Raw genomic sequence first — 16207 nt, forward strand, 5'->3', positions numbered from 1 at the left:
TCAGAAGACTCCTTTATTTGCCAGACTCCCATGAGACACCACGGTACGCGAAATCAATATAATTAATATCAAGCGAACAACGGATGAGAATAAAGGAAAATATCAATCAGTAGATTATCAGTTGACCCAATACCAATTTCTCCAAACTAACATCCTAAGAATTGCACAGCAAACAGCAAGGAGAATTACTAATGAGATCTTTAGAGTGAAAGGGTTCATCTCGAGGCCTTTATATCAATGTTTAGTTGAAAATTGAGTTATTGCCCCTGTAATGCGCAGTACATTTTTATTCACAATTTACAATTAGTCCTTATTTTTAAGAATCCTAGAAGAGCAACACATCCCTATCAGTTTCAGCTATATAGCTAGAGTTCTGCAGAATGTTGGGGTTAACTCAAACCTTTTTATATAATTTCTTTCCCTGGTGCAGGTAGTTTTTTTTTTGCATGCTCAAATGTGACAGTTCCGATAGCTGTCGGCCGCTCTTTGTCAAAGCTTACGAGGAATGATGGCTGGCATGTATCAGAACTGTCAACATCTAACCAAGGAGAAGTCATCACCCGTTGCGGGGAGTTTTACACGAATTTCACACGAATCGAAACCATCGAGCGAACGATATCGCACGTGTTTGTGTATCGTTTCATAGAGCTCTGGCCTTGATGATAAATAGAATTTCAATTATTTGTATTGTTAGTACAGTTTCGTTTGGTTTATACACTAGAAGAGAGTGAGAAAAAAAATCCGTCGATCGTCGATTTATGATTGACAGCTTTTTGTCAGCGGGTCATTTTCGATATGCATAAAGACTTTGTTTTAAAACGAGGGTGGGTGCTTAGCTTTTAACATTGAAATGAAATAGAAACTTATTGAATAAGTGCATGAAATGCTAAAGGAGTATTTCTGTTTAATTGGTGAATTTATTCCTAAAATGAACTCGACTTTATATGAAATCTTCCAGTTAGTTCTACAGTCTTGCTTATTGTCAGAGGCATCAAGCTGTTGTGGTCTGGCAACTTAGAAACGCAAAGAATAGCAACAATAAATGCTGCTGAGTTTGTTTTACCGAAGCAACTAATAATCCAACCATCGTACAGAGAGATACACTTTGAATTACAAATGAAAGATAACTCGGTCAATACACGAGAGAGTTTTTCTTGAAATAAGGTTAAAGAGGGTAGTTGCGAGTAATGCATGAAGAACTAGACACGAAGACGTGACATGGACTGGGTCCGAGCGCGCGCGAAGGAACTGAATAGGAAACTGTTACCTTGAAGCTATGCTTCGTATTTAAAAGGTCTTGAAATTTTCTGTGCTTCAGTACCGGTAACAGTGAGAAACAAAGTCAATTAAAAGAACTTATTTGCAAATTTATTTTGACGGCGGAAAAAGCTATGCGACTGGGAACAAGTTCTTCCAGCTTCAGTCAAGCGCCTCATATTGGTTTTGACGGTTTTGCACGCGGTTTTCGATTTTGGTCGAATATTTTTTGCGGTTTTGCGGCTTTGCGCAGTATTTTCTGCGGTTTTGCAATTTCTAGCAGACACCAATGCCCCACTCCCCTCTTGCAAAAAGTGTCCTCTAGACTAGTTACTTTGAGAAGTCCCAAGCGAACACTGAGCAGTAATCCAGAATCCACCAAAGCAAAAGGCAAAGCTGAACACTGCTGTCATGTGTCATTTCCATAGATAAGCTTTTTTTGAATATGAACTGTCAATTTGCAAGAAGCTCAGTCTAATTGCACACACGAGAGAGGAAGAATTAACTTCATGAAAATATGCAAATGCAAACTGCACAAAGGTTATGGGTGTCGTAGAACAGGGACTAATGATAAAAAAAAGCAACAACAAGAAGAAAACTATCAGACAAAGCTGATCTAAGAGTATTTGATATGTGAAAATATCACACGAGATTTTTAAACCGGAAGAAGAAGAGTAAAAATAAAGCTCGAAACAAAGGTAAAAAGACAGAACAGAGGTTGTTGCAGTTGTTTTAATACAAGCTACCTACTTGATGAGTGCCAATAATAACATACTAACGATCTGTAAAATACATATTTTTTGACAACAAGACGACCACACAACTGTTGATAACCTTTGAGAGCTTGTATGGACATATTGGTGAGGGGAGGAAGTTTCACTGGTGACTCAGAAATTGATTAACTTCCTCAAAGCTGAGCAGGAAGAGTTCCATTCGACAGCTGTTTAATACATTTCCAAATTCATAGCTACATTCATTTTGGCTTGTCGACTGTATCGGTATAAATAAGAATTTTCCAGGCACTGACGCTTAGCTTGTGTTAGCAAGATGAAAACTGTATCGCACTGGATTATTGTACTGCTCCTTTTTTTGGGTGTTGGTAGATGGCTCCATGCGTGTTAAAATCTGCAAGGAAGGAGGCCTTAAAAATCTGCAAGGAAGGAGCCTTAAAAATCAGTAAAAAGTATATAAATTAGCCTAGAAACAATCAAAGTGTTGTGTTGTTTTTTTTTACGGACTTTCTATCCATTTATTCAGTTTTATTACATTCATGTTTCAACTGGATATTATTCTTCTTATCGGTGAAGTATATAATCGAGGTATTACTCACTTACGTCTCTAACATCCATGTTTGTCTTAAGGGATTTTCCTTTTTTGTAAGAAATGATCGGACGATATATAAAATTGTTTTCGGCAATGGCTGATTGTGTATCAAGGCGGATATTGGGAGTTGGTGAAAGCCATTTCCAAGCCATCAATGTGTTTGCCTCGATGCATTTGGTCAATAATTTCATTAACCCTTTCCTCTTTCCTGCGTATTTTTTTACTATCGCTGCTTTGAGAGGTTTGAAGTGAAGTCTGTTGTTGAGTTGTACTTTGGCCTCTTTTGTTTTTTCTGTCTTATTCATGATGACTGTTGTTGTGCTGCTTCGGTGAGGTTTCATGCAATTTGTTTGAACTCTCTTAGAGCCGTGACCTCATTACGTTACAAAGTATTTTTTGGCTTAGATACAGTCTGCAAGTTGTGTTATGACAATTTTCCAAGTAGCTCTGAAGGGCGATAGAAGACTGAACCGGTGGCATTCGGTTAAATATGAAATGGAAGTGGTTCTTTTTTTTGTCCGAGAAAGGTGTAACGGAGCCGCATTCGTCTTGCGAATAAATCTCGCAAAGTTGGCCTGATTTTACATTTGTTTGTCACGGGTGTTGGGATGAATTTGAGACCCTTTGATAGCACGCTGACTTGGCTGTCAGATGGTTGATAGTTTTAGAGGTTTTTGAGAAATTTTAATTTTCTCGGTTTTTTGGCGACAAGCCTACATTTTAAAGTGTTTCTACGCTATATGTGTCTTAAGCTGTTTGTTCTACTTTCGCTGATATTGAAGCCAGCTTTTTTTACAGTCAGAGTACACAATTATATTTTTCATCTCTTTTGTATAAAAGTGAGTGCTTTGAGGTCAGAAATCTCATTCCTCAATTCGGCTATGTTATCATTGTTATTTACAATGTTCACCGAGTTCTTTCCTTTGTGTAAGGTATTCTGCCAGAGAGTTGTTAAAGGCGGATAATGATCAACCCACCTGTCTAGGTGACAAAACTCGTGGAGGTTCGTAGCTTCCCTTTCGTCGAGATCGCACTGAGGACGGTTTTTCTTGTCCCTTTTTTGAACGGTAGGCACTGAACCCGACAGAGTTCTTGGCCTAGATCCTTCAAATTACACAGATCTCTCGAAAAAGCCCTCCGAGAGGTGTTTGAAGCAAATCCCAAATATTCTTGCAGGATTGAAGTTTACTCGGCGAGTTCGCACAAATCGCATCCGTTTTTCCCTCTCTGCAGAGAATACCTGCAGCATGGTCTGGACGATTACTTCAGCTTTGAATTACGCATCGATGCCTCGTCATTTTGTTTACCTTTTGTAAGAATAGAGTGAAGCACTCTGTTGTATTTGCTTGAAATTTTGCCATGTGAGATTTTCGCCTTGAGCCTTTGACGTCACTTCCTCTGAGTCCTGCGATCAACTTCCCGAACACGGTCAAATAATGGCGGACGCGAAATCGCGAATTTAACGGCTCGAAAAAAGATAGTTCTGGTGCTCGGTCTAGACTGAAATTTGGCAGAGTATGCGAAGGAGACACACTGAAGACAAAAATGAAAAAAAATGATGTACGAAAATTTTGATATCAGGGGTACGTTACAGGAACTAAAGAAACTAAATGTAATGAGGTATGAAGGAGTGGCTGAAGATCTACAAATGATGAGGAAGAACATGCGCGTACGCTTGAAAGAGGTTAGTGCAAGAAAGTGCGGCGTTTAGTTTGTGCGCGCTAAAACTTTCCCGCTTTTTCCACACTTAGTAGCTCATCTTCTTTGGTTTTATCGCTTTTTTTCCTTTTAAGTCCCCCTGCAGCTCATCTTTTTTTTAATGAGCGTTCATTGTGTCAGCCAGGTAAGGATGCTATTCGTTAAATGTCATAAAATTTCGGAACACATTTGGTTGCCCAAAACACAAGCAACAGAAGTTGCACCCAATTCATCATACAGTTAGAGAAATTTAAAAAAAATCAAATAGGTGGTAGAACGCTTTAGGACTTTATCCCAAAATATCCATCGGACCTTGATAAGTTCCTCCTCGATCTTTTATAAACTTTATGTTGGATTTTTTATTTCTTTACTTTGAATCCTGAGGCTCCTCTTCAGCAGCAGTACCGGAGAGACATGTACTTACAGGCCCGTGATCTGGGATGTGAAATGAACAAAAGAAGTCTGCACAACTTACTCAAATTTAAAGCTCAGTTTCATGAATTGAGTAATTTGAAATGTAGACGTGTAAGCTGCTATATAATTATTTGTCGTGAAAATTAAATGTTTGAATTTAATAAAGAAAGCTTGTAACTATATTGTAGACACGTGTTCACTATATTTGAGTTTGTGCCGCAAAATTTTAAGCGGGCGGGCTGCCGTGTCGACAGGCTGACAGGAGAAGCTTGTTTCCTGTAAGGCTTGTTTAATTTCAGCTGGGTAGCTTTTTCAGGACAATGTGAAAAACCATTTTTTCCCTTGGGTTTCCCGCAAACATGAACCTCTTTTCTTTTTAAAGTTTGGCCTAACACCCTGCTGGGAAAGGCCTCAATTTGGATGAGAAACAAAATTATTCCCTCCTTTGAAAACTTGTTTAAAATATCTACAAAATTATTTTCGTCATTTACTTAGTTAAGATACTGAAATGATAAAACGAGTCGGAGTAAAGGCAGCAGCTCCGGTGAAACGCCTGGAATGCAGCGGGCTGTTTTTTAACAAATACTAGTGAGTCATAAGAGGTTATTAACAGCAGTTTAGATTCTCTTGTTGACCATAAATACCTAAACATAAATAACAATTCTAGTTCCCATACTTTATAGCGGTGTCAGAAACTTTAAGTTTGATGCATGTGAAAGATCACTCATCGGAAAACTTTATGTTTATCAGCCTACAAAAGTATCGTCAGAGTAGAAACATCAACTATTTTATAAGTTCATTATTTACTTTGTCACTTAAGGAGGCTGGATACAGTTTCTTTGATACGCGCAGACTGGGTTCTAATTTACCCAGGACTTTGAAAAATTGAAAAAAAAAAAAAAACAAAACAAAAAAAAAAAAACAAACAAACAAACATGGCCGCCGCGCTCAGGCCAAAATTATTTTTTCATCTGCCTAGTAGACTATGTTTTACGCCCATAGGTAGGCTGCCTACACTTTATTCTAACTTTATTAGTAGTCTGTTTCAAAAACGGAAAGCTACAACACTCTCAAGTGAACAAAATACCCATGAATCCGGCCGCAAACACCATCGCGATCGCCGGAGCTATTTTCCCATATCGTGGCTGGTTTCGGGAAAACTATACTTATCCAATTCTTCCACTGCAAACTGTGTTGGGGAGGACAGTGGTTGTGGAGGAAGTGGATCGCCTCCTAGTGAAGAGGAACAGAAACAGAATCAGACAGCAACGCCGACAACTTCCGGATTCCCGCTGCGTGACATTTCAGGTCGCTTTTCTTCGTCAAGTAAAAACATTTTTGCCGCAAAGTAAGCAACGCATCCGCAAAACGTCAGAGCAAAGAGGAAACTGGTCTTAGATTCTGACCACGATGGTCGGTTGCTAGGGAATTTTTCTCCAGGACGCTACTTCGATCACGTGATCACGCGTCATTTTGGCAATGGCTTCTCTAGACTGAATAAGATGTAAATTATGTACATAAATCGCTGCCTGTATTTTCGCTTATTTCATGCCCATTGCCTTTGACAACACGTATGCATACATTATAATACTTTAATTTTCCGAAAACTGCAAGGGAGGTGTGTTCCGGCTTTTTGTACTCGAAATATAGGCTGGTATATCCCACTCACTAAAAAGCTAAAAAAACCCTTAGGGGTAGTTTTACAGAGCACATACAGTCATGAATCTGTATTATAACTACCTCTGAAGTATTGTCATGACAAAAATAAAGATTTGAGTTTAAAACTTTGTGTATATTCTCTCTATTCGGTTCACACGAATACGAAAAAGCCTGTGGGACTCCTGTCTGAGAGAGATTTTGCTTATTATTATGCAATATATCCCACAAACCCTTGGCATCGTTAACTCAAAATGTAAATTGACGTAATGGCGTCGAAATGTGGCGAAGAAGAAGAGGAAAGCAGGTATGTAGAACGAGTTTAAACCCCCATTTTGAAAAACAGTTTTCACCGTCCGCCATTTTGAAATTCGCGACATAATCCTTCTTATACCAAAACTGTTTCTGTTTGTTCTAGAGTCGATAAACTGTGCTCGAAGAGCAGAAAGTGCAGTAAAAGCAATTATCACTCTGGCAGGTGCGATTCGAAGAGAGCGGTTGTGAGCCCATTTTGGAACCGTTCTCCGATACAGGTGGGAAATGCGATCAAGAGGGAGGCTAGAGATGCTGCTGAAGCTATCACAAATGATTGTGATCGGAAGAAAATTCGTGTAGAGGAAAGGGAGGCTAGTGTTAATGCGAGAGAATCTGAACTAGTAGAGAAGGAGAGAAAGATAGATGAAGTAGAAGAGCGAGCTAATGCAACAAGACTTGAATCAGGTTGAATTTGACTTCGTGTTCTAAATTTAGATACAGCAGTGCATACATCCTTAAACGTCTGTTTTTGCCTCCACTCACTAAACATGTATATCAGCATCATTTTCTATTGTCGATCCACATGTATTCTTATAGCAGACATTTCCGCTTGGTGGCTTAAAATATTGTGTCATGTAAGTTAAATAAGCTCATTATCATATGCGACAAACATAAGCTTACATAGTTTTATTTTCTATGTTTTAGAGGAAATAGAAAGGCGGAAGGAGGCGATTGAGGAGGAGCTTAGAGAGCTGGAGGGGAGGTTAGACAGTATTGTGAAAGAGTATGAGAAAGTTAAGACACTTTTGGAACAAAGGCATCATGCCAAGGCACGTAGACAGAGTAGTGCAACTACATTTGAAATGGTTAACAACCCTAAATCAAGCACACGATATAGACGGCGACAGGAAATTAGGAATATCCTAGAATTTATTCATGGTGGGGAGCAGGGTGCAATTTATGGTGCTTGGAATTTTATTGCATCATGTGCAAAAAAAAAATCTTGGAAAAATTAATAACTTGTCACTGAAGGGGTCGGTTTTTACAGGGTGTGTTTGGGAAGGCAATGAAAGAGTATGGAACCAGTGAAGAAGCCTTAAAGCAGGCTGTTTCTATAAAGTGTCAAGCATTTTTGTCTAGGAAAAAGTTTCAACTAATCTGTAAAACCCAAAGTTCTGTGTTTAATGCTGAAGAAGATGTTTGGTTACCCAGGAATGTTAAGTGTGCAGGTGTGAATGTTACTATTCCTCGTATAGCATCAGATGAGAAAGTAGACAAGTTTGTAAAGAGTTTAGATATAGGGCATGTATGTGAAATTCCTAATTACTCTGGTGTATCTACAACTGTCACTGGTTTAGTTTTCATGATAATTGATTTGCATTTGCGTTTACCTTATTTGAGGAACCAGCTCATCTGGTTTAATGAAAATACCAATCATTTTATTGTACAGTTTTCTGATGATGGTGCCCCAGAAACTAGTTATCTGAGTATGTCTATTGGGTCACTAACTACGTATGATGCACGATCCTCGCAGTAGATAGCGCTATTTATTCAATAGCGGAAATCAGACCTGAAAAAAATCAGGCCTGTACGGGACTCGAACCACTGACCTCTGTGATACTAGTGCAGCGCTCTACCAATTGAGCTAACAAGCCAACTGGAAGCAGGCCGTTAAGTTGATTCGTAATAAACCCGTGAAAGTGATAAATGAGATACAATGAATATATGAAGTTCATATATGATTCGTAATAAACCCGTGAAAGTGATAAATGAGATACAATGAATATATGAAGTTCATATATATATGAATATATGAACTTCATATATTCATTGTATCTCATGGGTCACTAACTGTTTGGAATTTTGGGGATCATGTTAGGAGTAGGGATTTTCAATATCTTTTGCATTGCCTAAGTGTGAATGAAAAAGACAGGGTAATGGAAGACCTTTGGAAACAACACACGGAGGAGATGTTAATACTAGAGGGTAATGTGTTAATTGTTTGTGGTGAGCAGTCACCTTAGAGTTTCAACCTAGTGCTGATCAGTCTTGGCAAAGTTGGGCTAATAGCGAGTTCAATCAGGCTGCTACTTACCCTTCCCCTTATGCATCTGTTCACAAAGGTAGTTTGGGTACTATGGGGGCATGTATAGGACATTCATTCTCAGATACCTGGAAACCACCCTCCCTGGAGAAGAGGAAAGCAGATCTTTTAAAACTAAACCAGTATCGAGATTCACTAAGCAAGTCTCTTAGTCAAGCTAAGAAGCATGAAAAAGAATTATCTTTCATGGCAGAGAATGGAATTAGAAGTGTTGTTTATCCCAGGATTGGTGAGTTTGCAGATCGTCAAAGACCAGAGCCAGTGCATAATGAGATTAATGCTTGGCAGCATCTGCTAAATGTTATCTACCGTGAAGCTTTACAGAGAGATTTGATTGAGGACTTTTTAGAGGTTTTGAGTTCACCTTTACACGTTCAGGGTAGTCCTCGAGAGAGAAAAACGGCTTCATCTATATTGTCAAGTTACCCCGAGGATGCTGGAGATAGAGTTAGGCAGTCAGAACTAGTTAGAGAGCAACATAAGGTATTTCAGCAAGCAATAGGTAGTACTGCAGCAAGTGGTAGTGTCAGAGGTAATTCAGATAGGAAAGGCTGTCAGTTAGCATTTCTTGCAAGAAAGATTAGGGAACACTACAATGACAAAGACAAAAGGAGCAACAACATCGCTACAAGGTTGATAGGTGAACAAGCTGTTTCATTAGCCAGGTATTCATTTAGATTAATTGATGCCCTCTGCATGAATGATGAGTCTGGTCCTCAGAGGATTAAGCGCCTGGCCCTTGGTAAAGCAGCTCAGTATCTCCGAGACTCTGGGATGCTCTTCAGCAAGGTTGAGGCAAATGCAGTTGGAATGAATCAACTAAAGCACTCTTGCACCATGTACTTCAACCTTATCTCTCTATTCTTCCCAGATGCTGTTAACTTAACGGTTTGGACAATCGGCTATGCCATACCCTACCATGCAGAACTGCTCTACAGACAACAGAAGGTTGGTTATGGTATTATTTCTTTGCAGGCAAAGGAATCAAAGCATTCAGGTGTGAAGCAAGACCTAAATTTAACCAATAGGTCTCGCTCAACAAGCAATGTAGGTAAGTGGTGGCAGCTAATGCGCACTAATTATGTCAGGGCATTTTATTTGCCTGAACATCAGCCTGTGCCGTCTACCAACATATCCCACTTCGAGTCTCGACTTCCACCTCACTGCAAGGATACCCTTAACTTCTGTTAGTGTGGACGATCACGAGATGTAGCTTCCCTTTGTTCATTTTGTGAGGAGTCTAAAGATATTGTAAGGTGTGCCCAAGAAATGAAGTTAGATGAAAACCTTATAGCTATCTTTAAGCCAATCAGGTGAGAAACATGTGAAATGAGATTCCCAGATGTGGTCCTCCTTGAGTCTCATCAAAAGGTTGCACACTCATCAAGAGAACAACTGGCTAGGCCATCTAGTAAGATTAACCCTCAAATGATGAATGTCAAGGAACTGAAAGAAGAACTACGTGTAAGAGGAGCATCGTTAACTGGGGATAAAGCTCATCTTATTAGAAGATTGGAAGGGCTTCTTGCAGCAGAAGTTAGTTAGCCATTCATCATTCCATAAATGTCCCTTTTTATTCTAAAAAAAAAAGAGGGGACTTCAAGGAGAAAATCACAAAGCCTAGTTCTAAATCATTCATATTATTGTTTTCATTATTATAATGAATATTATGTCATTGATCCAAATTTTATAAAAATAGTGTATGTATATATGTGATAATTCTAACATAGGAGCTTAAATAAAGTGAATTGATGAGTTCCGGGAAAAATTAAAGCTGGATCTGTCCATCTCAACACAACTGCTGTAATTAAGTATTAAATTTGGAAAAAATATGTTTCATAAGTTCATGATTTTGCAGCTCTAGTCTTAATATGATATTCATGTATGTACTTTCTTGAAAGTGTCAATAGTGACATGAGTCACAGGGCCCCAAATGTTACCTTTGTGAACAAAAAAAGTAATATTATAGATTCAAGGCACTTAACAAAGAAGTCATTTCCTGGTGTTGCTGATAATAAGTGTATTAACAAATAATCCAATACAAAATATTGAAAAGATACTGAGCATTACCCACCCTTACAACACAATACAAAACCAACAGCGTTTTCTAAAGCATCAAGAACAGCCTGATTTTGCTCTCCTTACAGTGCTACTTCATGCCACTCTAGTTATTTAAACCCTCTAAGTCTCAATATCCACATGCAAATTCTCCTCACTGATATCCATACATTTCCTTAATTGTAACTGAGTGAAATTGGTGAAATATCAAAGCATTTTCCCTAAGGGGATTTTTTTAATTCCCTTAACCTTTTCTCTTGCTAATGTACTGGCAATTTTGATAAAATGCTAACAATTGTATATTATCTATCACTATCATTAGGTTTTTTTCTTTCTTTTTGTTAAGAACATTTGAATAGATATTTGAGCCTACAAGCCTAACAAATTAGTGATATAAACCAGTGATAAATACATGTTGTGATTCAATTTTGTCCTTGCTTTCAATTTTATCTTCCTTTCGTCCAAAACTCGTTACCATACATTACCATACCACAAGACAAAGTAAAATAAATATTGAACCAAAGAACCAAAACAATATTATTACTTCACATCGTAATACAAGCGAAATAAACAAGATTTGTTTTGCGGAAAAAAAATGCAGACCTATTCAATGTTCATAAGTTTTTGTATTTGATCATCAATAGCAAAATCCTCCTCGTTGTACCTTTGAATAAAAGCAGAAAGGGTCAAACGATTTGTTCTGATATTGTAGCGTAGTGTAATGGGAATATATATAATGACATAATATGTTACTATCACGGTCTTTTATTGTGAGATTTTAAGCCACTATCCCAATCGTTATAATAATTTCGTAAATTAAATAATAAATAATATTTTTTTAATATATTTAATAAAAAATATTAAATATCTATTTTCTTATTGTACGATTTTAAGCCGTTAGTTAACGGCTTAAAATCTACCATTATATAAACTACCTGCTGAACGAAATTAAGCCGTTAGTTAACGGCCTAAAATCGTACAATAAACATAACAGACTGAACGGAATTAAGCCGTTAACTAACGGCCTAAAATCGTACAATAAATATAACAGACTGAACGAAATTAAGCCGTTAGTTAACGGCCTAAAATCTCCCAATAAATATAACAGGCTGTATGAAATTAAGCCGTTAGTTAACGGCCTAAAATCTCCCAATAAAGATAACAGACTGTATGAAATTAAGCCGTTAGTTAACGGCCTAAAATCGTACAATAAACATAACAGACTGAACAAAATTAAGCCGTTGGTTGACAGCCTAAAATCTTACAATAAACATAACAGACTGAACGAAATTAAGCCGTTAGTTAACGGCGTAAAATCGTACAATGAATATAAGACTGTATGAAATTAAGCCGTTAGTTAACGGCCTAAAATCTCCAAATAAACATAACAGACTGTATGAAATTAAGCCGTTAGTTAACGGCCTAAAATCGCACAATAAATATAACAGACTGAACGAAATTAAGCCATTAGTTAACGGCCTAAAATCGTACAATAAACATAACAGACTGAGCGAAATTAAGCCGTTAGTTAACGGCCTAAAAGCGTACAATGAATATAACAGACTGAACGAAATTAAGCCGTTAGTTAACGGCCTAAAATCGTACAATAAACATAACAGACTGAACGAAATGAAGACGTTAATTAACGGCCTAAAATCGTACAATAAACATAACAGACTGAACGAAAGTAAGCCGTTAGTTAACGGCCTAAAATCGTACAATAAACATAACAGATTGAACGAAATTAAGCCGTTAGTTAACGGCCTAAAATCGTACAATAAATATAACAGATTGAATGAAATTAAGCCGTTAGTTAAAGGCCTAAAATCGTACAAGCCGTTAGTTAACGGCCTAAAATCGTACAATAAATATGACAGATTGAATGAAATGAAGCCGTCTTTGGTTGCGAAACTCGCGGATTTTACAATGTTTCACATATTACGATGAATCCTGGTAAGGGGCCGATCATTTAATTCTTTGGGGGTGGGGAGGGGGGGGAATTTGAAAAACAATTTCCTGCAAGCGCTTGTTGGAAGAAAAAGAAAATTGCATGCAGCCCAAATGTAACAGAACAAATGTAACAAAAAAAAAATACCGATAAAAAGATCCTGCCCAGCAGATTGCTAGAAAAAAAATTTGTTGATTACCACAAATCACCCACCCCCTCAAAAGTTACATTGTCGGCCCCTAACTGTAGTTTAATCTACACGAAACTAAAAGCTGCTACTCTATGCTTAGGTTAGGCGCTGGAATGTACCACCTTATGGCAATCAAGGCGGCATTCCAGGTTCTAGGATGTCGGGGTCATTTTCCAGCATTCCTGGTTTTAGGACTTGGGGTCGTATTCTAGTGATAACACCGACTGAAGGAAATCACGCCTTCACGGCATAAAATATCTTTAGCGGCGTGTCCAATTTTTATTAGAGAGATTTAGCAAGAGGACGGGAACGTCAGTTGACAATGGCGCGCGCAGCAAAAATACCGGTAAGAAACTGGGTCGAGAACGTCACCCCGTTGTGTTTCAGAAGTGAGTTAGCAGTCGCTGCAACGAGACGCCATGGCAATATGTTTTTCAAAAGCCTAACTCGGCTTTTCAAAGATCGCGAACACAAATTTTCACTTTCACAAACAGCTTTAAGGACAACGAAACTATCCTCTTTGAGAGTGATGCAACAAGCGCAAACAGAGGATAATTATAGTTACGGAAAGTTAGATGGGCGATTAAACTCTATAATTGATCCATTCTAGGTAAGACTCGTGTCTGTTGATTCATGTATCGAATTTTAGAGCCCATTAGATTTTTTTTTGTGATTTGTGTTGCTGTCTTTTCGTTTCGTGCCATGCCATTAGATTTTAGCACTGCTCATCTTTCTTCGCAATTTTACAAAGTATAGTTTGGAAATCTTCATCGTTTTTCCCCTTGTTTACTGAAAATTTCTATTCATTCATGACGATACATCTCTTTTGAACATTGAATACTTAGAGATGCAAAGCATTTTGAATGGGGTTATGGCGAAACCATGAAGAAACCAAGCGACGCAACGACAAAGTTAATGCGAGTTCTTGTTTAACGCTGAAAGAATTAATGCAAGTCACCCATGAAATGGTTAGGCTTAGGATAAGACTTGGTTTCGGTTTTTTGTTTGTTTTGTGTTGTTTCTTCTTTTTTTGACGAAGTTGTTCAAGACTGAATTAAATTACTTGATTTAGAAAGTCGAGTCGAAATAGAATTCATTGTCTTTTGTTGCGTGAGCCCAACTTTCTTGTTTTCATCGGCGCTGATTAAAAAAGTTTAAGACATAAAAAAATGCAAACCCGAGAAAATTCTCAAATTGTTTATCTCTGACTTCAATCCACAAAGCATTCATTTATGATCGGTAAAAACGACAACGACAACGAAAACAAGTAAATAAAAACATTTTACGATATGTAAGCTTCGTGATTGTTCATTTTATTGACTGCTCCAAACTTCAACATGCAGCATGGTTATTGATGAATCGATTTACGATAAAATTCAACAGCATATATCCCATTCTTAGAGTTTTCACATAGGCTTAATCAAAGAAATGTATTAAAGAAAAGCCCTTTTATTACCTAAAGCCTTGCTCATTCAAAAGCAAAATGAGTCCTGAAATCTTGGATCGCTTGCCAACGATTGTGTTCCAATTTCCTTTCGGGAACCAGCATATTGAAGCGACAAGTTTTCAAAAATACACCGATTAAAACAAAGAAAGGGACCCAATTATCCTGAACATGAGTATTGAAATACTTCCAAACAGTATTATCTCGTTTGGATCGATTTACAAGTGCACAATTGACGGAAATTTGAGTCGTTCTGATCGCGACGGGAAAACCAGCAAAGTGACGTCCTAAACTTGTTGGGAGAACGGCAACGCTAACACCGGAAGTCGAATGGTGTAGTGTCCAGACTATTCCGCGCGCTCTCCCGTTCTGAAATGACGTTCCCGTCCTCTTGCTAAATCTCTCTATTGAGGCTTGAAAAGTGACGGGGTATGCGAAAACATTTCCGTAAATAAATATCCACGAATATCGCCCTAATAAAGCTTCAGCGTGCGCTATTTTACACTTGAAATTGATTTCTGAAGTGGGTTTTCGGTGGTCCTAGATGGGTGTTGTCGATGGTTTTAGGTCATTTCTTCTTTTAGTACTTACGTAACGTCGTTCAGTCTGTTATGTTTATTGTACGATGTTAGGCCGTTAACTAACGGCTTGATTTCGTTCAGTCTATTTTATTTTACAATTTTAGGCCTTTAACTAACGGCGTAATTGCGTTCAGTCTCTAATGTTGTTTGTACGATTTTAGGCCGTTACCTAACGGCTTAATTTCGTCCAATCTGTTATGTTTATTGTACGATTTTAGGCCTTTAACTAACGGCTTACTTTCGTTCAGTCTGTAATGTTTATTGTACGATTTCAGGCCGTTAACTAACGGCTTAATTTCATTCAGTCTGTTATGTTTATTGTACGATTTTAAGCCATTAACTAACGGCTTAATTTCGTTCAGTCTGTAAATAAATGTTTATTATACGATTTTAGGCCGTTAACTAAAGGCTTAATTTCATTCAGTCTGTTATGTTTATTGTACGATTTATTGTACGATTTTAGGCCATTAACTAACGGCTTAATTTCGTTCAGTCTGTTATGTTTATTGTACGATTTTAGGCCGTTAAGTAACAGCTTAATTTCGTTCAGTCTGTAATGTTTATTGTACGATTTTAGGCCGTTAACTAAGGGCTTAATTTCGTTCAGTCTGTAATGTTTATTGTACGATTTTAGGCCGTTCACTAACGGCTTAATTTCGTCCAGTCTGCAATGTTTATTGTACGATTTTAGGCCGTTAACTAACGCCCTAATTTCGTCTAGTCTGTTATGTTTATTGTACGATTTTAGGCCGTTAACTAACGGCTTAATTTCCTTCAGTCTGTTATGTTTATTGTACGAGTTTAGGCCGTTAACTAACGGCTTAATTTCGTTCAGTCTGTTATGTTTAATGTACGATTTTAGGCCGTTAACTAACGGCTTAATTTCGGTCAGTCTGTTATTTTTATTGAACGATTTTAGGCCGTTAACTATTGATTAACAAATGATTGAATGCTGAATGTGACTATCTAACTGAGTTTTCCTCCAACTGTGTAAATAAGTCCATAAAATGTTGAAGGGGTATTTCTGCTTAACTAGTGAATTCATTCCTAAAATGAGCTCGACTTTGTATGAAATCTTCAAGTTAGTTCTTCAGTCTTGCTTATTGCCAGAGACATCAAGCTGTTGTGGTCCGGCCGCTTAGAAACACAAAGGATAGCAACAATAAATACTGCTGTGTTTGTTTTACAGAAGCAACTAATAATCCAACCATCCTACAGAGAGAAACACTTCGAATTACAACGGAGAGATCACGCGGTCAATACATGAGAGAATTCTTCT

General features: G+C 37.8%; 1 protein-coding gene and 1 pseudogene across 1 annotated transcript; both read left to right on the top strand.

Moving 5' to 3' along the window:
* Positions 1-6598: 6598 nt before the first annotated feature.
* LOC148733533 (uncharacterized) lies at positions 6599-7118 on the top strand. Its single transcript, XM_088755808.1, has 2 exons — positions 6599-6655; positions 6767-7118. The coding sequence occupies exons 1-2, from the start codon at positions 6618-6620 to the stop codon at positions 7071-7073; spliced, it is 345 nt and encodes a 114-aa protein (XP_088611934.1). The 5' UTR covers positions 6599-6617; the 3' UTR covers positions 7074-7118.
* A 33-nt stretch (positions 7119-7151) lies between these two features.
* On the top strand, positions 7152-10550 carry LOC148733534 (uncharacterized; annotated as a pseudogene).
* Positions 10551-16207: the final 5657 nt, after the last annotated feature.

The sequence above is a fragment of the Stylophora pistillata genome, chromosome 4, assembly GCF_964205215.1.
Source record: "Stylophora pistillata chromosome 4, jaStyPist1.2, whole genome shotgun sequence".
Classification (NCBI taxonomy): domain Eukaryota; kingdom Metazoa; phylum Cnidaria; class Anthozoa; order Scleractinia; family Pocilloporidae; genus Stylophora; species Stylophora pistillata.